We start from the raw sequence: 23,817 nt of genomic DNA on the forward strand, positions 1-23,817 counted from the left end.
TGTCAAAGAAAAGCTCAAATCGATTAAGATCTTTTTATTTGTGTTAAAAGCAGTGTAGAAGAGCATACATGTCAAGTGAAAGCGATGTGGTTGATGATGGGAGGTCGTAGAGCTCACCAATCGTGTGAGTTCACCTTGTTTCATCTTTTATACTCTAGTGGACAGATGAGCCGGACCAAGAAACAGAGCTACTATAATACACACTCATGTTGTCCTTTCCCAAGCCCCTCCTTGTTTGTGGTCCAAAAATAACTCCTCTAAGAAACACTTGATGTGCAACCAAGTCAGAGTGGCGCTTTCTGCGAGCTCCTTGTTTTTGAAGGACTGAGTGCAGCTGCACAAACAAACTGTGCACCAAGTGATGATCCCCTCACGGTCACCTGAGTTTAGCAGCAGGGGCGCCGCTCGATTGCCGCTTCACGACCCTTTGGTGTGAAAAGGGGGTGCGATGTGGGGGGTTTCAACTCATGGCCACATAGCAAGCAGACATGTCAACCATCACTTCTCGATGTTTGTCCGTATCTGAGCGTAACGTAATTTTGGCCTATGAGGGGACACAGAAAAACATGTATCAGTCATTTTTGGATATTTTGCGCGAGTAAACCCAAGACTAGAGGCGGAGGAGCAAAAAAAAAAAAAAAGTTTAGTGTTTGATAAAACTTAACTTTAAACTACATGTACTTTTGAAATGTAGATGTATAGTTCATTGCAAAATGATTGGAAGTTTATCGTCGTTAATTTTTAAAGAAATGTTCTAGCCATCATCACCTAGGCGTCTTGTCATGTCGGCCTTGAGTGGCACTCTTGAATTGTGCCTCCAGTCTGCTGTAGATTCCCCCTGCTGGCTGTGGCGTAGACATAGGAAAGACTATAAATCCAAGTGGTCCTTTGCCTGCACTGCGACACGATGCTCAACGCAAGCCGCCTCACCTCCTTAGTGTCCTTGGATCCGTTTTGCTCGTGGTCCCCAAAGCGCATCTTGGTGAGGTAATCAGTGATTTCAACCATGCGACGCTGGTCTGTTAAGTAAAAAGATGTGCGTATGTCATGTTCGAGGTCATCACTAGGCCTAATTTAGGGGGTTTTCAGAAAAAAAGAGACCATAAATAGTAAGGCTTCTTTTCTTAAAAAATGACAATGGATAGTAAGGCTTTTATTCTACGGCCACTGCCTAAATGTGTGTTTACCTTCCTCTCTCTGAGCATCTTGGTTGTACCTCATGGACCGAGAATTATCCCACTTACTCTTCGAGATGCTCACTCTAAAATAGCAAATAAAGAGTCGTTGTTATCGAACAGAAATGTTGTACCCTTAAAGTCAAATGCATTTTTTTCACGTTAAAACTCACGTGAAAGAAGTGTTGTCTTTGCTTTGTAACTGTAAAGAAACAACCAAGTTTGAAATATTGTTATAGTTAACAACAGTAGTAAAGGGTTGTAGTCACATTAAGATTTTGCATCCAAACAAAGACTCACTTTTTCTGTTTGTTTGACTCTTCTCTGAAGGTTTGGTGAGGACAATTGCTTCTTCAAAACTCTGTTGTTCTTCTTGGCCTTCTTTGCAGCTGTACACACAAACAAGAAGATGAGAAAATAATCATAGGAGGTATCTGACACCATCTGTCGGTCATAGAAAGAAATAGTTGAATCAAAGGTTGCATGAAAACAATATTCATTCCCAAACACATTTCTGAAAATATGCATGAAGGGCCACACTTGACCAATTGTGCACCTCAATATGAAGTCAAATGGTTAAAAAAATTAAAATGTTCTATAAATAGAAATGAGAGATAGTGGACGGTTACTTAGGTCCTATGAATAGCTATTCTTAGTTTTTACTGACATTTTTTTGTCATATTATTTTTATAGATTCATGATGAAACATTACAATTTTACTTCACCATACTGAACAGATTTGTTGCTTTTGGAAAAGGAGTCATCGATTAAGTTCTTGATTGACATTATTGGGTTTAAAGAACAACAAAACCTCATCTTGTTTTACACAATGATGAAGGAGATCTACGGCTCCTTCATCATCAGACAGTTAGGTCAGCCTGCTCCAACAAAGTGTCGTTTCCACCGTCTGGCTATTGCCATGGAAACGTGGCCCTAAATTGCTGGTAACATTCTGGTAAAGCCGGAGCTAGTGCTCATTGGATATATATACGTAATCAATAGTATATCAATAGGTATTGATGACTCCTCCTGCCAACTGTTTAAAAGTAATACATTCCAGATTATTGAAAACAGCAAAACATATAATCCACACAAAGACACCACAACTTGTTCCAATATTAATCAATCTATTATTCATATGATGCTAATTTAATATACACCAGTCTTAAAAGTCAAAACTTTTATTCCAAACCATTATTTTTCATAGCAATGGCTGCCAATGAATTAATTTTGTGTACTTGTAACAATGGCATGAATGTGATTTTTAAAGCTATTTAAAAAAATGCAACATCACCTTGCTTTTTGGACAACTCCTCTTCATCTCCCACCTCATCCTCAGTGACCTCAGACCCGGTTGTATACTCGTCATCCTCTGATGGGAGAGACTGCTGCCTCTGAAAGGACATGTTTGCATTGTACTAACTTGTTTTGGTACTTTTTTTCTTTCATTTTGGACAACAAAATTTAACTCTCGGCAGCTTGTTCAACAGAACCCAATGACTTAATATAGAGCTATCAACACACATGTCAAAGTGTTACCGCAATCACCAACATTGTTACTGGTATTAGTTCTGTTGGCACCATCAAAAATAGAACGTTTCTTACTTTTATTGTTTTATCGTCATATCGCACAGTACTAGATTTTAAACGAAATGAATGAAACTATGTATAGTAAGTCTAATTTGCAGTTTAGGGTATACCAGACTTTTTTGGGGGGTCATATAAAGTAAGCAGTCCTACCAGCTGCAGACTCCAGTTTTTTAAAAGAGAAAACTGGTTAAAAGAGAAAGGACCACATGTCAGAAAAAGGAAAAGAAGAAAAATGAAAGAGAAAATGAGAAGGTCTTACAGTGCTTAATTCTCCTCTTTGGATTTTGAGCAGTGCTGGTTCCAAGAGGACTTCACAGTCCTTCTCCACATTAGTTGGGCACGACTCACTTCAAACACAAAGAGCATGATTAAAAATATCACATTAACAAGAATTTATTTGCTACACACTAAGATTATTGCCAAATTCAATGATGAAAACTAGAAATGAAAAAGCACTGGAACTGTTTTATTAGTTAATTTATTTAACATTTTCTAGCAAATCTACTCTCAAAGCCTAAGTAAAACCAGCAAACTATAATACCTCCAAATATGCACTCACCTATTAGCAGGGGACGGGTCAGACACACAAACAGCATCTCTATGTAGCAGAAGATCATTGAGAACTCTGGTCTGAGCCAACATGGCTTCATCACACTCTTCTTCACATGGCACGTTGACAATGTGGTCTCGCATTCTGCAACCCTGAGAGCACACATCAGCAAAAAACACATTCAAACTGACAAAAAAAACATAAACTGACAACAAGATATCCTTTCTTGTCCTTAAATTGTACCTTGGGCATCCCAGTGGGATCAAAGCGCAATACCGTCTGGTTACAACAGGGGTAAATTCCCGTCCCGTTCCAGTTTTTGTCCGTCCCTGACCCAGTGTAGGGGTATGTCACACTTTCTGGGTGGTAGCGGCAACGGGTCAACTCGGCACACATAAACTCCTGAATGCAACAAAACAATATAAATAAGTCTTTGCTACTGGATATTTTTCTCCTTATATTTGCAAACCTGCTGACAACGAGAGCATGTGAGGCAGTTGACGGTTCCCCAGATTCTCCAATAGACCAGCACCCATGATTTGAGCTCCTCGTATAGATTGCCAACGTATTCGTTGACATCCCAGTTCTTTTGTCTGCACAAAAATTTAAAAACAAAATTAAAAATAGAAAGAGATCTTTGAGTAGATTGGAGAATGTTGAGTGGAGCTGAAAAGTTGCTCCGTCATACCTTGAATGTGTGAAGATAATCTCTCCATGAGAATCAATGTTAAAGGTGCCTGGAACACAAGAAATCTTCCTGTGTGTGTCTTCAGTCAGCATTTTCAAGCACAAACCACACCTAAATGTGTAAAAAATAAATGATTTATTTTAAAACAGATGCATTCAAAGACATAGATACAATATTCTTGATTTTACAATGAAGCTGGAGTATCAAAATTGGATATAAATGCTCAATTTTGCTTTAAATTTATATTTCAAATGGCAAAATCTTTAAAAACAAATTTAAAAAATTCTCTTTTCACCTGTAAAGTGTTGAGGCATTTCTTGGGGAATCCCGATTCTTGTAGTTCGGGTCAAAGAGAAGTTCAATTTTCTTTTGAAACAACTTGCTATATAAAAGAAGGAGGGAAAAACACATTTATCAATTGGTCAACAAACAGCTAAATGGGACAAAATACATGAAAATGGGACAAAATACATGAAAATGGGACGACATGGTGTAGAAAGTTGATGATGAACATCCATGATAATTGATAATTATACCTTTTAAACTTATCTTTCTTGTCCCTAATGTCATCTGCCTCGTTGTGGTTAAAGAACCCGGCAATCCGAGATACCAAATTACTGTTGATGCAGTTCATGCTGCAGGGCGTGGCAACAATGGCACTCATGTGTTTATGGCAATACTGGATACACTCCTCCACCTGCACATAAATTGACGCATAACAGAAATATTTATTACATTGTAGGACATGGTTAAAGCTCAAATATGATTCTTAAATGAGCAAATTTTCAAAGTTAAAAGGGTATATTTGCTCGCTGGAAATGACATGACCATTGCGAAAGAAGATGGAGAAACTCTAGCACCCCTGTGATGTTTTCAAGGATAAGCAGTATAAAAAATTACTATTAAAAATATATATTTAAAAAAATACTCCATATACATTTAACATTTTGACCAAATATTAAATTTTACACTGTGAATTTGATATTTTCAAATTTTTCATCCCTTTTCTAGATACCCAGATATTGGTTTATTGAGATTGGAGGTTAGCAAAAATAAACTGTGACTTTTTTCAATGCAACACTGGAATAAAATTAAAGATTTCCAAATATTCCTGAAGATTTTGTTCATCTTTTGCTTGGATCAGAAAAACAAGGCGCTCTATAAAAATGAAACAGCGTTTAACCCAGCGTTGCACATCACCACACTTACTAACGTGTCCATCTTCAAGAACTCGGAGGAGATCAGGATTGAGATCACATTGCTGGGCTCTGTAACCGACAAACACCATATGACCAAATAACAACACATGACGTACACAACACAGTGACCCACCAAACACAACGATAAGTCAAGCCAATTCACATCTATACGAGTGGCACCTCATTTAGTGCGTGGGATATGGAAACTGGAGGAATTGGCAGCATTTTATACCCAGCCGAGGTTTGTCCTTGGCTGAATTCCGCCTGACGTAGTTCATGAGCCAGTCGAAGATCTGAACGTCGCAGTGAACCGAGATATCCACTTCTTCCCATCTCTGAGAGTCCATGGTCAAATACTCGGCAAAGTAGCGCATTTCTTTAATCAGGAGATCTCTGGGACAGGTGAAATCTTGCTTCAGGTTCTTAGTCTCGTCACATACGTGGATAACCATGTTAGGACTGTGTGGGGACAATTTTGCATCACTGATTAGCAATTTTGCCGTTTAATCGGTTATATGAAAACAAGGAATAGCCGCCTTACTCTTTTTGTTTGGGAGATTTTTCATCATCCTCGGACAAAACCTTTTTGTCCGTCTTTTCAGAAGCACAATGACCTTTTTCTGTGGGTGTTGATTTGCGGCCTGTGTAGGCAGACATTTGTATTCGATTTTAATTGCCAGGATGTTATTATGCAATAGTAAAATAGTAGGAGAAGTCTTTTGAGGAACTAGATTACCTGTAATGTTATTGGTACTCTGGTGACCTTGCATTGCTGCAGCTTGACCAGTATCCAGAACAGTTGATAGTGTATCTGATGGCACCCCTGTAATGACTGCATTACAATGGTCATCCACTTGGGGAAATCCCCCACAACTTTTCAACTCCTCAAAGCGAAGGGCACACTAAAACATGCATGGCACGACATGTTGTGAGCATCACTGTATGTTTTGAATCTGTTGGAATAAAAACCAGGATCCACTACGGCCAATTTGGCCAATTTGGCCAATAATGTATTTACCTCCTTGGGAGTGAAGCTTGGCACAATCTTGGCCACACTCTCCCAGTCGATTGGCTGGGACAGTCCCGATAGGGAGCCTAGCACCATGTCCAGAACTAGGACATTGTTGTCAAAGGGTAAATTGTTGTTGTCCAAGGAGCAGCGACTCATCTCTGATCAGAAAAACAGAACACATATTCACTTTAAGTGCACACTATTTCCATTTGGGGAAAAAACACGGTCAAATGCAGGAAAAATAATGTACATTAGTAAAATCAGATATCTGTTGTTTGACACACATCCCAAAAGTGTATACCTAATCATAGCTGTCAAAACGATAGCGTTTTATCACGATTTGTCACGATTCTCGAGATTCACATATCTACTTCGTCACATTGATGCTGAGAAGATGCTAACAGGCCAAGTCTCTCTAATGTGCAATTGTGAACAAATCTAACATCTTTTCAAATCAATCGATGCAGAAAATGATAGATGCGTAATACATCCGTTGCATACTTATCTGCTACTAATGAGATCTTCTCCTTGAGATTCTTAGATGGAAATATGCCTGCGCGTGTTTTGTCATTGAGAATCGATGATGCTGATGCTGAGACCTCCTATCGGTGGTTAAGGGCATTGCTAATGCTGGCTATTTTGTGGGGCGCGTGTTGCGTTCACTTTACCTAGTAATTTAGTAAGACATATCATGGTTTTAGGGACTTTTTTTCTCCTTCCAAATTGAAAACTGTGTTATATACATTTAGAAGAGGTTTGATCAAATATGTTAAGCAAGTAATGAGGTTTGCAAAACTTTACACAACTATTTTTTCCTATTGTTATTTTGAGCCTGATGGTCGACTTCATCATTGGCCACAGAAAACATTTGACACACCCGCAAACCAGTAATATAAAATAAAATATTTACCAAATAGATGGTGGGAAAGCTTGATAGAAGCCTCAGCATGATCAAAATGTATTAATCCTGCAATTTCCACAATTGCTTTAGTTGGTTTATTCACTCCTGTTGGAAACAAACTGGAAGTTGAGTCCTGTTGCTAAGAAACGACACCACAAATACAGTTAAATGTTTTATGATTACCACAAACTGTTTTAATTAAGCAAAATAACACACTTTTTCCCCCAAAACATTTATTTAACAAAAATAATTATATTTGGTATTTAAAGTGATGTTTTGGAAGGGTGACATAGTTCTGTGCTTAAGATGATGGGCACACTAGCTATCCATCAGAATTTATACAAGAAATGATAAACATCAGTATTTCACACATAACATCACACATAAATATTTGTAAGGTAATTTAAGAATTTGAATAAACAAATAAAACTGACTTACATATTTGATATCTATTATTCGACCATGGCAGTGATTCAGTTAATGAGAGACAGTATTTCAACAAATTATCATTAATGTCAATCAGTTAATCTTAGTAAATGAATGCTAAATTTGTGCAACAAAAATAGATGTGCATACATATGTATTCAAGCTAGCAGAAGCGTTACAGGTCATGTTTCTCTGGGATGTTAACCACAAAACTGGAATTTGAAGGTTCTGCGTTAGTGGAAGTCGGTGTCTCTTTGTACGCCGACTCCAGCAAGGCCTCAGATGAAAGATTTTCATTTGTGGTGAGGACTGTCCGCGAGTTATCTTGCTGCACCTGAGCCAGCCTCTCCATCTCCGCTTGCTTGCGGCCTCTCCTCTTGCCGAGGACCTTGACGTAATTGGCCGGGATGAGGCCGGTCGTCTGCCCATCCAGGCTGGCGAGTAACCAGCCCCGCACACGTGGCTGTTGCTCTAAACGTGAAAAAAAAAGCAAATATTTTATTTATTGTTAAATGTAACATTTCCTAAATTAGTCCCAAAGCAGAAGGGTTCAGTTTGGAGCTTGCCTTTCGGTGCAAGATTGAGCATGTCGCCAGCCTGGAAAGAAATCTCCTCATTCGATGAAGTTGAAAATCCGTACTCTGCTTTTGCCACAACATGGTCGTCCTCTCCACTGGCCCAGTTAGTCACTATGAAAAAACACAGTCATACTTATTAATACCAAGATAAAAACAAAAATCCACGACACTATTGTTCATGTGAGAGCATTTTCTTTTCCCCAAATCTTACCCTTGTCTTCAGATCCAGTGGCAGAGCTCAATAATTTCCAGATGAGGTAGGGTCCACCTAGGACGACTGCGAAAAACAAAAAGATTGGCCACGATTTAACAGCTTGGTGGTCCATTCCTCCCGCTGCGCTTGTTGCCACGGCGTCGCTTGCACTGTCTGCCCACAAATCGTCAATCTCTGCAGCAGACCCCCTTCCCAGCAGTCTCTGGAACCGTCGGTAAAGGTATCTCAAGGTGCGCACCAAAGCAAACGCTGATAAAACCCTGGTGAGGTGGGCTCGTAGGCGCGTCAAGTGGTTGGCCACGTCCAGGACGGCACGGAAGCTGTTGTAGACGGCTGAAAATGTGGCGTCAAGCATCATGCTGACGGAGGAGAAGGCTTGAACGATGCTTTCGATGGACTGGAAAGCACCGCGGCTGCTTTCCTCCGCGTGTTGTACAAAGCGACTCGGGGCGTTCTCTTCCGGGTGCGAGAAGCGATTGTAACCCCCGGGGCCGTAACCTCCACCGTAAGGGCTGTAGGGGCTATAAGCCCCGTAGATGGAGGTCCCATAGGGACTGTAAGACGAGGAGAAGGAGCTATAAGACGGACGGTAGGACTGCTGCTGCGTAGGGCGTGGGGGGAGTGGAGGGGCAACTCTGGTTGGGACAGGCGGGCCAACAGAAGGGCCTGCAGTAGGTCCAAAGTCTGTTAACCTGTTTGTGATAAGAAATGATTTAGAATGAATGTAGGAAGTAGTCATAAAGGACCAGCAAATTATGATTCAAACATCAGGAGCATTTAGAATGATTGCTGCAAACTGGCCAGTCTAAATGGATTGGACATCTATTGCCGTCAATGGCATCCAATGAGTTCAATACTATTAAATTAAAATGCAATGTAATGGGAGCCATAACCAGTGTATTTCTGCAGTTAGTTTTTAAATTTAATTAATTTAGCTTCGATTAACATTGATGCACAAATGTATTGAAAATAAAACAAGACAGTGATTCATAATTTTAAAATTTATATAGTATTTAGGATTGCTGGTAGCTTTTAATGACAAAAGATCTTGAGAAACCCTCCAAAAAAAGTTTTTTATAAATAACTAAAAATAGTCCGTTGCCCTATTAAGACTTAAATATCAACAGCTGTCCCCGGAAGTTAAGACATTTGACTTTTTCTGCATTTGAAAGCCAACGCATGGCTGCATGCATTTGTCCTGTTTGTGTTAATTTAACACAGTTTCATTTAAAACACGCTGCAAGTATTTGATGTGAGTATATCATCTTCATTGCACAAACGGGCATTGCAGGCCACAGTCGTAGGCCAAGCAATCGAGTTATTTAATCAACATGAAAATAGATTCTTGCAAAATCGTCCGGATGACGAAGAACCGCGTAAGTATAGACACAATGAGGATATATCTAGTTAAACCATAGCACTTTTATCACGTATCGCCTTGAAAGTACCCTTGATCGTACACGTATTTAGCATTTGGAGTTAGCCAAACACGCGATTTTATAGAACAAGATTACCACAAAAACAATTGTCACAATAAAAAACGTTTACCTGTAATTTATAGGTGTACCAACGATCCCGGGAATCCGCCGTTCCCACGGTTTTGGAGGCAGATGCGGGTCCATGACACCAAAATGTTTCGAAAGTGTCAAATAATCTGAAGTCTTTTTTAGACCGATTGCACGCGAACGCCTCTTGTGATGCCTTCCGTTGCTTTTCGTAAATTTCTAAATCTCATTTTTGGATCGCGTCTTAATGAGATCCTTTAAAACCTTTGAATCAATTGCTGAAAAAGACAGAAAATATAGTATTTGGCTGTAATTTCAATTTGTGGCATTTTAGTAGAGAACGGTGTATTCAGTATCTTACAGCAAACACGAACTATACTTTTTACCCAACAGAGAGCGCTGTTGTAAAATAAATAGCCAATGCCCCCACAATATCTGTTGTATATTTTTTTTGATGCATAGATAGATGAATACTACTTGGTACATAGTACTTTGATTCTCAGCCTATTTGTTGAAAAGGTATCAGAGGACGATTCCATGTTTTTTTTTACAATGAAATAATGTATTGCCATATAGTAAAAACGGTGCAACACTTGGTCACTGCCAATTTCAAATTAAAATCTGCAGTATAGGTTGAAGAAAAATAGTCCATGCAAAGACTTCAACCTTATCTGCAAGAAAAATCTGAGATATTTGGGGCAATATGAACGTTGAACATATTAAATCCATCCTAAATCCTAGTAAAGAGGTATTGCAAGAAAGTATTATTTAATTATAAATCCACACTTCAGATACTAAAACCTAGATTAAAGTTGCAAGGTATTGCTATAGCCTTATTTGTGTGTGTGTCTATTGTTTTTTCCTTAGAATTTATTCCAACCAATAATTTCAATAAATATGACAGTTATACAACGATGAATTGTATATACGGAACAATGGTTGATTGTTATGTGAAATTTGGATGGATAATGGTGCTAATGCTTTGTGAAAATTAATTGATGCTAAATCATGTTGCAACTAATTGTATTAAGTTGCAATTTTCTCTAAAATATTATGGTGATAGGTGATGGGAAATTCCCCCTGTGCTGTGGTGAATAGTAGAATCAAGCGATGGTGTGGTGTGGGAAGAAGTGGCTGTTTTCATCGTGATTTGAGCTTCTCACAACTTCAGCTATGAGGGCAGAGGTGCGTTTTGTGGTTTGGCCAACCATGGCCAGTGATGTCAATGCCGTGGAGAAGGCGTGTGCGCAGTGTCGTCACTGCAGCATCACGTTGGGACGCCTCACATAAAATACCTATGTGGTTTTACTAATGTAGGCGTGTGAAAGTTGCTCGGCCAATTTCTGAGATTAAGCTCTCAGTATCCTGGGAATAGAAAGTATTGGCTTGTGATGTCAAAGTGTGGGATGGTGGTGAACTTGGTATTTGGGGTTCATGTTCAGAGCTTTTGTTTGACCTTTTACATATTTGTAATTGATGATAAGACTAAGCAGCTTCTTTTAATATGCTTCTTTCAAAATCTTTTTGTATTTTTTGTAATGACTTCATCGTGAGAAGACGTCCAATTTATTTGAAGTGTAACAGATGGCAACGTTCATTTGCTTCCATCGTTGACATTGATGTAGATCTTAAATTTTAAACTGTAAACCATTTTGTGGGTCACTATAGTTACTTAGATAACTAACAATTTGAGATAACATTGTTGGAGCGTTTTGCAGCACGTTTTAATTATAGCCATTAAATTGTAAGACTTTAATGACGTAAGCTTCATTAACTCACTCACAAAACAGGAAATACCTCACTTTAACTATGTGACAATTCGACATTGACAACATACATGGAAAAAGCACTCAGTCTTTTTTAAATTTTGAATGTCACTCATTATAGGTGGTGGCCCGGTGGCCCTAGTGGTTAGTGTGTCGGGCTCACAGCTCTGGGGTCCTGGGTTTAAATCCAGGTCATCTCCATCTGGGTTGAGTTTGCAAGTTCCCCCTGGGTCTGCATGGGTTTCCTCTGGGTATTTCAGTTTCCTCCCACAATCTAAAGAAATGGATGTAGGAGTGTGGGCGTAAATGGTTGTTTGTCTCTCTGTGCCCTGCGATTGGCTGGCCACCCATTCAGGGTGTCCCCCACCTCTGGCCCCAAGTCAGCTGGGATGTGCACAGGACACCCCACGACCCTAGTGAGGATAAAGCGGTTCAGAAAATGAGATGAGATGAGGCTATTTATAGGCACTATCAATAGGCATTCACACAGATGTAAATTTATAGAACATTTCCACAGCCTGGTGCCAACTTGCTCGTTGCGTAAACTATCAATACATGACAGTGATATTTTTTCTTTTTAATGTATTTCTTTGTTTCAAATATACAGGTAATAAGATCTGGAGTAAATTAACACTACTTAAAACTAATTTGGAACATGTTATGTCCTCTTTTCCATTCTCATTGGCCTAATTCTCACCAGGTGGAATGGGTGTGCTGTTGAGCCTCCGCCAGCCATCAATCACACGCCTACGATAAATTTGGAGCCCTCCATTATCCTACCATGGATGTCTATGTAATACAGATGGAACTTGGAGTACCCGAAGAAAACCCACATGCTCATGGTAAGAACACAAAAACTCCAAATAATTGGAAAGCAACGATGCCTATTCGGAAAATGTGACACTTAACATTCACATTTTGCAAACAAGTGCTTTACTAATGACCTTTTTGTAAAACTATATTGTTGGTATACATTTCTTCAAATTGAAGGGAAAAAAATCTGATATTAGAGTTGACTCTAACATACAAAAATGAGTCGGGACATCACTAGCTAATAGTCTGTTAGGGGAAAAAATGCTAAAATAACTGCTCGCTATTAACCAATTATCATAAGTAGATTAGATAACATCACTTTATACACTGCATTGCATTGTCAGGCTTGTCAGGCATTTATTATCAACTTGTGATTGTGACAGGCCTAAAAAAAAAAAGGTGAGGAATTAGTGCCAGATGAGGTGGGGCTTGCCTGGAAACTGGTGGTCCAACAGGTCTGACGTGTGTTTTCCGGAACATTGTTAGAAAAGAAAAAAACATGATAAGAAAATGTGGTGCAATGAGCAAGACTCAAAAACAAGTTTTCTAATGTCTAATTGGTGAATCCAACATTAGGCTAGTAAGCATTGTGAAAGAACTTGCTATATAACAGAAAGGGACCAGTTTTTTGTTTTGTCACAACTGGTGGCAACGTGGTCGAGAGAGAAAACAAAAACATCAGGCACCCGTTGGGGAAAAGTAAGCCAGTGGGACAAATTACTTACTGTTGGATAATCAAAGACAGGTTTATTTGTAGGCTTATACAATTATGACAAGCACTTTACATGCATTGTTTTCTTTCTATTCAAAATAAGCACTGTCTTTCATTTGGTGTGAATATATTCAAACATGCTGTCTACAATAATTATATATAATGTTCAAATTAAATATTAACTAGTTTAACTTGATTAATGAAAAAAATAGAAAAACACTGCATATGGCCCCAAATAATACTCTAAAATTGTTTTTTTTCTTAGTATTTAAGTCATTGCATGCCATCCATGCAATGAGTCTGAGATGTCTAATTTTATGTTTACACTGGGAAGATGGCGCTGAATTCTTAAGTTTCAATGGTCATTCTCCCCTGCCAGTCCAATGGATCTAGCACCTTAATGGCAGGCAATACTTTAACAAATTCCCCTGTTAGGATTTTAAAAATCACATTTTAAATTCAAGAGGGATTTGGGTATGACTAATAATTGTGTTTATATTACTTTTGATTTTAATATTGGCTTGTATGTATGGCAAGGCAATTATCAGTTTCTAATGGCAGCACTATCAAATGCAATTATACATGTTTTAATTGTTGGCCTTCCCCAGTATTTACTTATGCAATTACATATTTAAATCAATTAAATATGCTAGTAGATTAAATTAGAACTCGATAAAATAACTTTAAAACAATACATTAATAAATAAAAGTGTAGGGGTTTTAATTTAAGTCAACAGGAATAATTTGGAACAAGAAACTCTTATTATAGTTTATGTTGTCTGTTTGGGTAGGTTTGCTCTGTTTTTTTTCACATTTTTTGAGAAGAGAAATAACCCTAAAAAAAAAAAAAAAATATATATATATATATATATATATATATATATATATATATATATATATATATATATATATATATATATATATATATATATATATATATATATATATATATATATATATATATATATATATATATATATATATATATATATATATATATATATATATATATATATATATATATATATATATATATATATATATATATATATATATATATATATATATATATATATATATATATATATATATATATATATATATATATATATATATATATATATATATATATATATATATATATATATATATATATATATATATATATATATATATATATATATATATATATATATATATATATATATATATATATATATATATATATATATATATATATATATATATATATATATATATATATATTAATAATGACAGAATGTAGGATATCTAAAAGTAGTGAACAATAAGAGACCTTGAATAACATTGTTTATTAAAATCTGAACCTGCAGCAAAACCCACAGAAATAACAGTTAACAATTCTTAAAAGTGCACATAGAATCCAAGAAATGAGGAAGAAAAGAAAAACAAAGACGCTTGAACCAAATGAATAAAACAAAACATTATATTTACATTTTAATCAGTCAAACATCTGTCTGCCTCTCTGACAAGAACATCTGAGAAAGACACAGGCGATCACTGGTGTGACATAGTCATTACTGAGGAAAATCACTACTCTGTGCTTCCTTCAACTTCCTTCTAGGAATTTTTTTTGTACCTTGTCAATTAATGAGCCATTCAGCAAGTGCTGAACTTTGGCTCAAAAGACAAAATGTTTGAAAAATGCTTATTAACAAAAGTCTATCTGCACTCGAGCAATGTGTGACATTCCGATAAAAGCAACAGCAATAAAAAGACTACAGTAACTTAAAAAGTCTCACACCATTTCCCCCCAAATTCAACAGTTAATGACACAATTTGATGGACCCTGCAATGAAAGGAATTAAAATCCTTCCACACTCTAAAGGAAAATGTTCCCTAAGCATCCTGGGACTGCCATCCATTTTAATTTTTGATGTGAATTCTTCAGATCAGAGCACTTTCTTTCAGTTGTCATGTTTGTACTCAGTGTGTTGTGCAATTGTCTCAGCTCTTAGCCAGTCATCCAAAGTTGGGAAGTGACTCTCAGTAGTCAAGTGGTTACTCGAATAAGAGTCTTTCGGGAAGGGAGAAGTGGGTAGGGCTTTTCTTCTGCCGTCTTGCCTCAAACCGCCCATGTCGGTTCCGTTGCTCGAAGGACGAGAGATAAGATTGGTGTACCTGTTTGCGTGAGGTTCTCTAGGGAAGGGTATCACAGATGTATTAGGTTCTTGTTTGACTGAGATTTGTGCTTCTTGCTTTAGTTGGAACTGTGGTTCTCTTCCAACTTGGCCCTTCAGAAATTCATTCATTTCCATCCCTGCCAAAAGTGGAAAAGATCCATGGCGAGGAGGAGCCTTTTCGGCGCCAGCTAGAGCGCTTTCAAATGTGTTCTGATTTGGATTGTGGCCGGGAAAATTGTTCCACACATTTTGAAAGCCCTGGTTTTGGCTGTCGGTGTAGTTTTGGACTCGGTTATTGAAGACTCCTTGGTGGGACGATGGGAAGTGGGGGTGGGACTCGGGTTGGCACATCACGGAAACTTGAGGAACCGAGTCCAAGCACTGCAAGTCTCTCATGGAGAGGAGCGGGAGGACATTGTTTTCGCCCAGGAAATTAGAACTGGTGTTTTGATGCTGTAGGTGTTCGCTTTTAGGCTGGGACAGATTGCTCATAACATTGGAGGGGTTGATGGAGACTGTATCCATTGGGAGTACCGGGTTGGGGTTTGTCCAGGAATGGTTGACTGGAAGATTTGAATGGTAGGGTTGGTGGAACACAGGTTGCTGTTGTTGCATTGTAGGAGGCACCTGCTTAGAGTACATGTTAAGATCTGGAAAACAAAGAAAATTGGCGGGATTAGGACACTTTCTGGTTTACGTCAGATGACCAATTTTATGAATGATAATAGGAGTAGTCTACTGTAAAAACGTGGTGGTTTTGGTGGAATTGCGGCAATTTGGTTTGATCATTTTACCAGAATAATTGACTGAAATGAATAATTCATTGAACTGATATTTGAGCAGGAAACTTTAGATTAGGCAACAATAGACAAGATACTAGTTAGAAACTTTGGGTTTTATCATACTAGTTACTAGTTAAAAACTTTAGGTTAAATGGTTAAAAATGTCCAACAATGGATAATTTGCTAACTTTTAGGAAATATTTACACGTTTCTCCATTACTAACAAAAAATAATTCAATATCTTTTCACTTTGTCTCTTCTGTGCACTAGATAAAACCCAATTATTTTGTTTTTTTTAATTACCTTGCATGTGTTTCCTGGTATTCTGTGGTATCACCTTTTGCTTGTTCACCACCAAGTCTGAAAACGGAACTACTAGAAAAAAATGCAGAAACCCATTTGTCACATTGATGTACTGAACTTTCTCTGAGAACAATCATTCAATGTGAAATGGTACCTGACAATCCAGACATTTTCATTACGTTGTCTCTGCTGCGCTTTTTCTTGGTGCAGCCGTAAGGGTCTAAATATAATAATAATAAAGAGGTTTAAATTAATGAAGAGATTCGTCCAGGTTAGACAGCTCACCGTTGTCATCTGGGAGATATCGGAAATCCAAGGGCTCGCTGACTTCGAGATCGGAGGGTCGTCGTAGCTGCATGTGTACAGTCAATGACTCTGTTATGGAGGTGTTGTAGAAAGGCGGCGTCTTAAAGACGATGGCCACTTGGCGGTGAACGTCGGCTTGCGAGAATGAGCCTTTGGCCTCCCAGCCCTCGCAGAAAAAATGGACTTCTATGTCATCTAAACAAAAAATGAAATGCAATATTAGAAATAATCACAGTCATTCACGTGTGCATTCTATTCTTAGTTGGAAAAAATAACTACTAGCCTTATAAATGGGATTATACCTCCATTAAAGTACCTTTTTGAACTTTATCACAGAGTAGGAAGATCTCATCCCCTCCTTTAACAGAGCCGCTGTTGCTGTTGACCCGACAGATCCTCAATTCTGCAGTGTTTGGTGCCCCTGCCATTTTAAACATGCCATAGAGCACATCGGTCAAATAACATTTGCTGTGTCTGCCTCAAGTTAGATAAAACCAAATAAATACATTGACAAAGCATAAACTGGAGCTCGACCAAGTAAAGTCACATGTCTGTTGTCAGAAGAGGAAGTGCTTCTTGGTACCACTGTTGTTTGAAAAGGAATTGTGCACGTATAACTTCCCTTTCTCTGCGCGTGTGAGATACACATTGCAAGTTTATAAAACTCCAAAGGACCGGCAGCGTTTTTTTTAAATGGCAAGATTTATGCGTTACATCGGCTCAATGTAGAAGGAGCTTTGATGGCTTTGACACAAGCACTACCTTGTCTGTTATTATATTTGATGACAATGTTGAGTATAATTGATGGGAGTTGAACAGTCACTCACTGTTGTCGAAGATGGGGTTGCTGACTACAGGTTGGAGTACACGTACGTAGGGGCTTGTGTCATCCTGCAGAAAAACCTGTATACACAAGCGAACCACATTCAGGTCGTAGTCTTCTGTCTGCAGCAGCTGCTCTTGCGGTACTGTGGTCACACGCACACACATACAAATACAAAAAGATGATTGTTACTATCGGAGCAAGAACATTTTGGCATTTCTGCTGGATCAATTATGACCGTAGGCACTTGAAAACAAAGAAAAGTCACATGATAAAGGAACTTCAAATGTGGATAGTTGGTGCAAAATGCAGAACTGATGAATGGAAGGTAGAAGTATCTCACAGGCATTGCATATGAATGTGCACACGCACTTTTAGCTGCCCACTTACAATTTGATACAATGCAACGTCACAGTAGGGTGGAAGGAGTGGAAAAATGTCAGTGTGTGCGTGCAAAACACTTGTGGATGACAAAGAGTTAAGACTCCCAAACACTAGTGACAAGTGGCTTGTGACGTGTGTGAAAGTATTGTAGTGGGCCCAGAAAGTGTCATGTTAATCTTTGCTTGGTGTGCTGAGATGCACAAGATGGAAAATCATTCATCTGGAAAGCTATAGAAAGGCATAAAAAAATTAAGGTAGCTTGTTGGGTATTTTTCCCTTTTTAGTGTCTCATCTCATCACATTTTCTGAACCGCTTTATCCGCATTGAGGTTGCAGGGGGTGCTGGAGACAGGGTACAAAAAGACAAACAACCACTCATGCCCACACTTGTATCTAGGGGCAATTTAGAGTGTCCAATCAGCCTACCATGCATGATTTTGGAATGTGGGAGGAAACCGAAGTACCCGGAGGAAACCCACACAGGCCCGGGGAGAACATGCAAACTCCACACAGGTGGACGTAACCTGGATCCAAAGAGGGATGGATCGTATTTGCATGGGTTTGTTGTACATACAACACGGGTCAAACATAACTGTCTCCGTTTGAAAAATGAACGTTGATGATGAAAAAATATACTAATTTTCCCTCTCCAACACATATTCAACTCCTCCTACTCCTTTTGAGTGAATCCTACATTCCCATCTCTCACGTGGCATTTCCATGTGCCCGATTGAGCAACTGTTAGCAAGAATGGGGAAGTAGCCTAACGTCTGTGTGCACGGAAGCACCACGGTCTGTCTGCACCGGCGCAAAATGGAAAGAAAGGTGGGGTGGGGGGGATCATTTCACTAGAACGTGAGAAGAAATGGGTCAGGTTCTTTTGAAATGTTTACGTATACGTAAGAGGTAATAGTGGGAGGAAAATGAGAGAAATCTCTACTAGATATGTTTTAAATGGTTCGGGATTAGTAATTTTTGGTCATTTTAAGTGTTTGTAGTACAAGCAGTCATACTGGGCTACTTTTCTCACAATTAAAATAACATTAAAGTGACATGGTCTGCACTTTAATTTGAATCCGAACACATTCCTCTAGGCAGGTGCCTTGTAGTATGGTATTTGGAGATATGCTGTTATGTATTAACTTCAATTATGTTTCCAGTTTCACTTCTTTGCTCTGTATTTTGACTTAGCAGCAGTTAAAAAAAGGGAATTTATAGGAGGACTGCACTTTATAGTTTCCCCTTTAATTTCTATAGTGCTTGCCCTCATCATCTTGTGGCTCACCTCAGCTGACTGGTCGCCGGTCAAGTGTTGGATACGTGTTCACAAAAGCAACTTTTCACGCTCGCAATCCAATGGCAGACATTTAACGTGCAAACACACCAAAGGCCAGAGTCATGTCTTGGTACCAAATTACATCCATCCAATTGAGCATGCAACGATTAATTAAAAAAAGAAAATCTTTTCTTTAAATGTTTTTTTAACGATAATGGTGCAACACTACTTTCAAAGTACTGTTGTCACAATGCCGAACACTGCAACGTCCCGCACAGCGTCACATGATACTGTTTATTTCTGCTTTGTGTCATTTCGCAGCATTCACGCAAAATTTCTGAGGAAAGCATTTATACCTTCCTTGGTTATGCTGTGGTTAGTATCGAGGGAAAACCACCAGTCTGACTACAATGAATGTGGGATTTGTAACGTTTTACATAATATTTTACATGTATTTTTTCAGATAGAAACTGTAATATCATTCAAAAGTAAATGAACAAGAAACTACACCCTTGGTAGTCGGTACAGTGATGATCACATGACTTTGTTACTGCGGAAACTTTAATTCATAATTTCTCAAATGAAAGACTCACCATTGAAAGGATTGATTCCTCTGCTAATCCTTTGTAAAATGGCATCTTTGACCTCCCGCTTCTTCACACAGCGAATTCCAAGATTCTGAAAACTAGGGGAAATCACAATAAGTACAAATAAAACTGGATATACACTAAGGCCATAAATAAAAAACGCTGTAGGTTTAAGTGTGTCATTTGTTCACAAGAATGCCGCTCTGTTGGTAAAGTACAGATCTCCAACAAGGCTAAACGTATAGTTAACAAGCTGTTTTCTGGTTGACAGAGCCATGGAAACATGAGTCTGTCTGGGAGGCTTGAAGGGGCTCCAGTTATGTAACAGTGACTCAAACAGTGAATATAAATACAATTTTATGGCTTTTCATGGGACCTCTTTATGCCATGCTGACAATATCTGTCCCATTGTATATCAAAATGACACGAGAAACAACAAAACAGGCCATTTTGATATTTACATTGCATGTGAATGTTTACTGTTGTGATGTCTATGAGGGAATTGTAAATTAGACAGCAAAATATTCTGACTCATTTACACATGTTTGAGTACACACACACACACACACACACACACACACACACACACACACACACACACACACACACACACAAACTCAGTTTTCCTTTTCTACCACACGTTCAGACTGTATCAGTGATGTCACTTGGGGAATTCCCATAATGCCAGGCTTTTTTTTATGTCTTTGTGTGTGTATTCTTTTTGTTGATTTGTGACTCATTCACTCTACTAGTAACTTAATGGTTGCCAGTGACGATGCTAGACGTTCAAACCATTCGCAACCGACCTGCACACAATGATAATCTAATTTGGATTGACAGCTGAAAAAAAAAGATTCGATCAGATCCGGTGGAACTCACGCGATAACTTTGCGATCGGGACCGAACTCGGCTTCGTAGTAACCGTCTTTGCAGTCTTTGCCCACCAGATCGTGAGGGTGTGGCATGTAAGGCTCATTCTTGGACACCAAATAAACACACACTCTGCCTTTGCCGCAGTAATTCAAAATCTGAAGAGGGAAGAAAGCGAATGGTTTAAAAGGTTTATGAGGGTATCATTCTTTTGATAGATTCTCATCACGTATAAACTAGAGTCATCACCTGCAGACTAGGGTAGGTCCTGTTACTGTCTGTGCTATTCTCACCAGGGATGCTGCCAGCTGAACGACCCTCACACTTGTACCGGAAGCGCATTCCTCTCGGTCTGGGCTGCTCAAAGATGCGGATGGCGGGCTCAGACACTAAGAAAGGCATAGTAAGGGGACACATAATTAGTGAAAGAAACCATTTCTTTTCAAGTAATGCAACAAAGTGTAGATTTTTTTTTGCAATTATCGAGTACTTTAACTCCAGAGTAATTGGGGAAACCCAACAAAGGTGTGGGGAGAATACGCAAACTCCATACAAGAAGGTCAGAACTCACCAAGAATTTAACCCTGGCACTCATAATTGTGAGGCAGATATGCTAGCCACTTGTCACTACACTCACTGCCCAATATTACATCATTCAATAAACTTATATTTGAGCAAAAAAATATATGATGCTGTGCTACTCCAGTTTACGCTGGATAGTTTTAGGTTGCAGTACAACTTGTTATATAAATAATTGTGGCGTTTCAATTGAATGCCAATTCAAAGAGACACCTTCAGTCACTTTCATCACATAATACAGTTTCATATCGAAGTGAGCAATTGTATATAATGGTTAACTGTACATATCATTTATATTGAACCCAATAAACTAAAATGGTTTAGATATGTGCCTTCACTAGGCAGGGTAACCAAATGGAACGACTCTGCTCTACTGTGCTTGTAGGAGAGGCACTAGAGGTAAACCAGTAAGTTTGACATGATCCGGACAGAACATCGACGTGACACGGGCTCCAATCAGAGTGAGACGCTCTCTTACCTATACATTCACAAACCTAAGCTGTCATCATCATAAAACAAGCCCTGTCACATTTCTGTCCTAACAACAAGGTGTAGCGTTTTCAAAATGTTAAAAATGTGATGCTCACATCACATTTTTGTTAGTGTCAATCCGAAGGTGAATGTTTGAGTTCCTCCACAAGATCATGTATGCAACAACGATTCAACACAAATACTGCTTGTTCCTTTGCCTCGAAGCAAAATAGGGAAGTGAAAGTTTACTGGTATGCATTTAGTGATGGATTGCTTTTTGTACGTGCGGTTCTTTGACACTTAAATTGTACTTACTCAGGTGTCGTTCGTCATCTAGAATGGATGGCAAAAGAACTGGAAAGAAAACCACACAAGAATTAAAAAATAATTGTTGTATAGTGGGTCTCTTAAAAATTGAGCCGTGTATTGCAAAAGGAGTAACTGAAGAAATATCCTGACACAGCAAAAAAGTCAATTGATTGCATAAAATAAGATCACATTTCATTTTAGAGATGAACAACATTGTCATGTTGTTATTCTGGAGCAGTCATAGTAACTACAAAACATGTTACATTACTAAAGATTATTCATGTTATTTTGTTCTTTGAGTGTTGATATAATGTAGTGTTGTTGAATGAAAAATGAATGTGTTGCTACTCACCATCCATGATGTGCATGCAAACACACTGCTCACTTGTCACAGGACTCTGACTTACTTCAAATGAGTGACAGAGGAGAGGACCAGAATAGTGTATTGCGAGGAGGAAGTGCCCGGGCGGAAATCCCCGCAGGAAAGGGCCAATCAGGAGCTTGTGAGTCACTCCACAAATCTTACACATGAAAAAAGTTCAAGATGTATTTGAGCTGCTGCCTCCCCATTACAGAAAGGGTTGTGGGTATATAGAATAGTTCAGGTCAGCTATGGTACACCAATACTTTGACATGGGTATTATTTTATTTAAAGTAAAAATTATATTGTAAAAATATACATAAAGTTTACTAAGTTTATAAATACATTGAAATTAATGTTGGTGCATGTTGAGTAGAAATGTCAATGAAACCATATTCCTAAGAAAAGGAATACTTTTTTAAAATGGACATAATTTGATTAATTAATTCTTAGTCATTTTGATAAATTGCAAAAAGTGACTTCATTTTAGAAAGAAGATATTTAGTAGTGAAATCCCATATTGCAAATTAGTATGCATGATTAGAAATGCATATTTGTTTTTGTCCAGTGGGCTACAGCAATGTCCAACTAAATTTAACCAATAATTGTAACAGACAAAACAAGAAATCCTACTGATTATTTTTGGGAGCTTGTGGCCCAGTGAATAAGTCATTTGCCCCCCACATCTTTGGACCTGGGTTCAAATCCTGCTTTGTAATCTTATGTAACTTTTCCCATTTGAAGATACAATAAAGTACTAAGTATGATCTGGGAGTGAAAAGGGACAAAACAACAAGTACTACAGCATTTTCTTACAGCTTGGTGGCCCAGTGGATAAGTCATCAGTTTACCAACTCTTTGGTCCTGGGTTCAAATCCAAGTGCAGGCAAAGATTTTCCCAATATTATTCAGGTGAATGAAAGAGGTAAAAGTATAAGTACTACCACTTTCTTTCACAGGGTGGTGGCCCAGTGGATAAGTCATCAGTTTACAAACTCTTTGGTCCTGGGTTCAAATCCAAGTGCAGGCAAAGATTTTCCCAATATTATTCAGGTGAATGAAAGAGGTAAAAGTATAAGTACTACCACTTTCTTTCACAGGTTGGTGGTCCAGTGGATAAGTCATCAGTCTCCCATATCTGTGGTTGTTGGTTCAAATCCCAGTGCAAGCAAAGATTTTCCCAATAATATTCAGTTAAAAGAATAAGTACTAATGTCTAAGTGTCTAAGTGTATAAGTATTCAGTGGTGGATGAAACATTTAGTCAAAAAAATCACTAAGTGTTTCAGGTAAATGAAAGAGGTAAAAGTATAAGTACTACCATTTTCTCTCACCGGGTGGTGGCCCAGTGGATAAGTCATCAGTCTACCACCCCTGTGGTCCTGGGTTCAAATCCCAGTGCAGGCAAAGATTTTCCAAATATTATTCAGTTAAAAGAATAAGTTCTAATTCTAAGTGTTTAAGTGTATAAGTCTT

General features: G+C 38.3%; 3 protein-coding genes and 1 long non-coding RNA gene across 6 annotated transcripts; 1 reads left to right on the forward strand and 3 right to left on the reverse strand.

The window, feature by feature from the left end:
- Window positions 1-19: 19 nt before the first annotated feature.
- sanbr (SANT and BTB domain regulator of CSR) lies at window positions 20-6,818 on the reverse strand. Of its 2 annotated transcripts, XM_077729372.1 has the most exons (21): window positions 6,716-6,818; window positions 6,221-6,372; window positions 5,939-6,104; window positions 5,744-5,843; window positions 5,435-5,661; window positions 5,213-5,271; window positions 4,540-4,700; window positions 4,299-4,385; window positions 4,004-4,114; window positions 3,785-3,908; window positions 3,559-3,717; window positions 3,325-3,467; window positions 3,025-3,112; window positions 2,916-2,948; window positions 2,470-2,569; window positions 1,476-1,564; window positions 1,349-1,377; window positions 1,188-1,261; window positions 931-1,019; window positions 769-845; window positions 20-544 (listed from the first exon to the last, which is right to left on the reverse strand). In XM_077729372.1, exons 2-21 carry the CDS (start codon window positions 6,368-6,370, stop codon window positions 499-501), a joined length of 2,112 nt encoding a protein of 703 aa, XP_077585498.1. In that variant the 5' UTR covers window positions 6,371-6,372; window positions 6,716-6,818; the 3' UTR covers window positions 20-498. The 2 variants fall into 2 exon arrangements, 1 of the variants encoding a protein (XP_077585498.1); XR_013328027.1 differs by lacking the exons at window positions 20-544; window positions 769-845; window positions 931-1,019; window positions 2,916-2,948 and having other exon boundaries at window positions 1,349-1,564.
- A 741-nt stretch (window positions 6,819-7,559) lies between these two features.
- On the reverse strand, window positions 7,560-10,178 carry pex13 (peroxisomal biogenesis factor 13). The gene is made up of 4 exons (XM_077729018.1): window positions 9,882-10,178; window positions 8,331-9,025; window positions 8,108-8,230; window positions 7,560-8,012 (listed from the first exon to the last, which is right to left on the reverse strand). The coding sequence occupies exons 1-4, from the start codon at window positions 9,953-9,955 to the stop codon at window positions 7,717-7,719; spliced, it is 1,188 nt and encodes a 395-aa protein (XP_077585144.1). The 5' UTR covers window positions 9,956-10,178; the 3' UTR covers window positions 7,560-7,716.
- On the forward strand, window positions 9,494-21,088 carry LOC144205002 (uncharacterized). Its single transcript, XR_013327990.1, has 3 exons — window positions 9,494-9,709; window positions 12,305-12,446; window positions 20,919-21,088. It is a non-coding gene; the product is annotated as an uncharacterized LOC144205002 (long non-coding RNA).
- rel (v-rel avian reticuloendotheliosis viral oncogene homolog) lies at window positions 14,442-22,448 on the reverse strand. Of its 2 annotated transcripts, none has more exons than XM_077729017.1 (11): window positions 22,334-22,448; window positions 21,988-22,026; window positions 20,872-21,011; window positions 20,632-20,780; window positions 19,759-19,850; window positions 17,510-17,650; window positions 16,999-17,103; window positions 16,662-16,877; window positions 16,531-16,596; window positions 16,377-16,445; window positions 14,442-15,941 (listed from the first exon to the last, which is right to left on the reverse strand). In XM_077729017.1, the coding sequence occupies exons 1-11, from the start codon at window positions 22,347-22,349 to the stop codon at window positions 15,076-15,078; spliced, it is 1,899 nt and encodes a 632-aa protein (XP_077585143.1). In that variant the 5' UTR covers window positions 22,350-22,448; the 3' UTR covers window positions 14,442-15,075. The 2 variants fall into 2 exon arrangements, with proteins under 2 accessions (XP_077585143.1, XP_077585142.1); XM_077729016.1 differs by having other exon boundaries at window positions 16,377-16,448.
- Window positions 22,449-23,817: the final 1,369 nt, after the last annotated feature.

This window comes from Stigmatopora nigra, chromosome 12 (genome assembly GCF_051989575.1).
Source record: "Stigmatopora nigra isolate UIUO_SnigA chromosome 12, RoL_Snig_1.1, whole genome shotgun sequence".
Lineage (NCBI taxonomy): Eukaryota > Metazoa > Chordata > Actinopteri > Syngnathiformes > Syngnathidae > Stigmatopora > Stigmatopora nigra.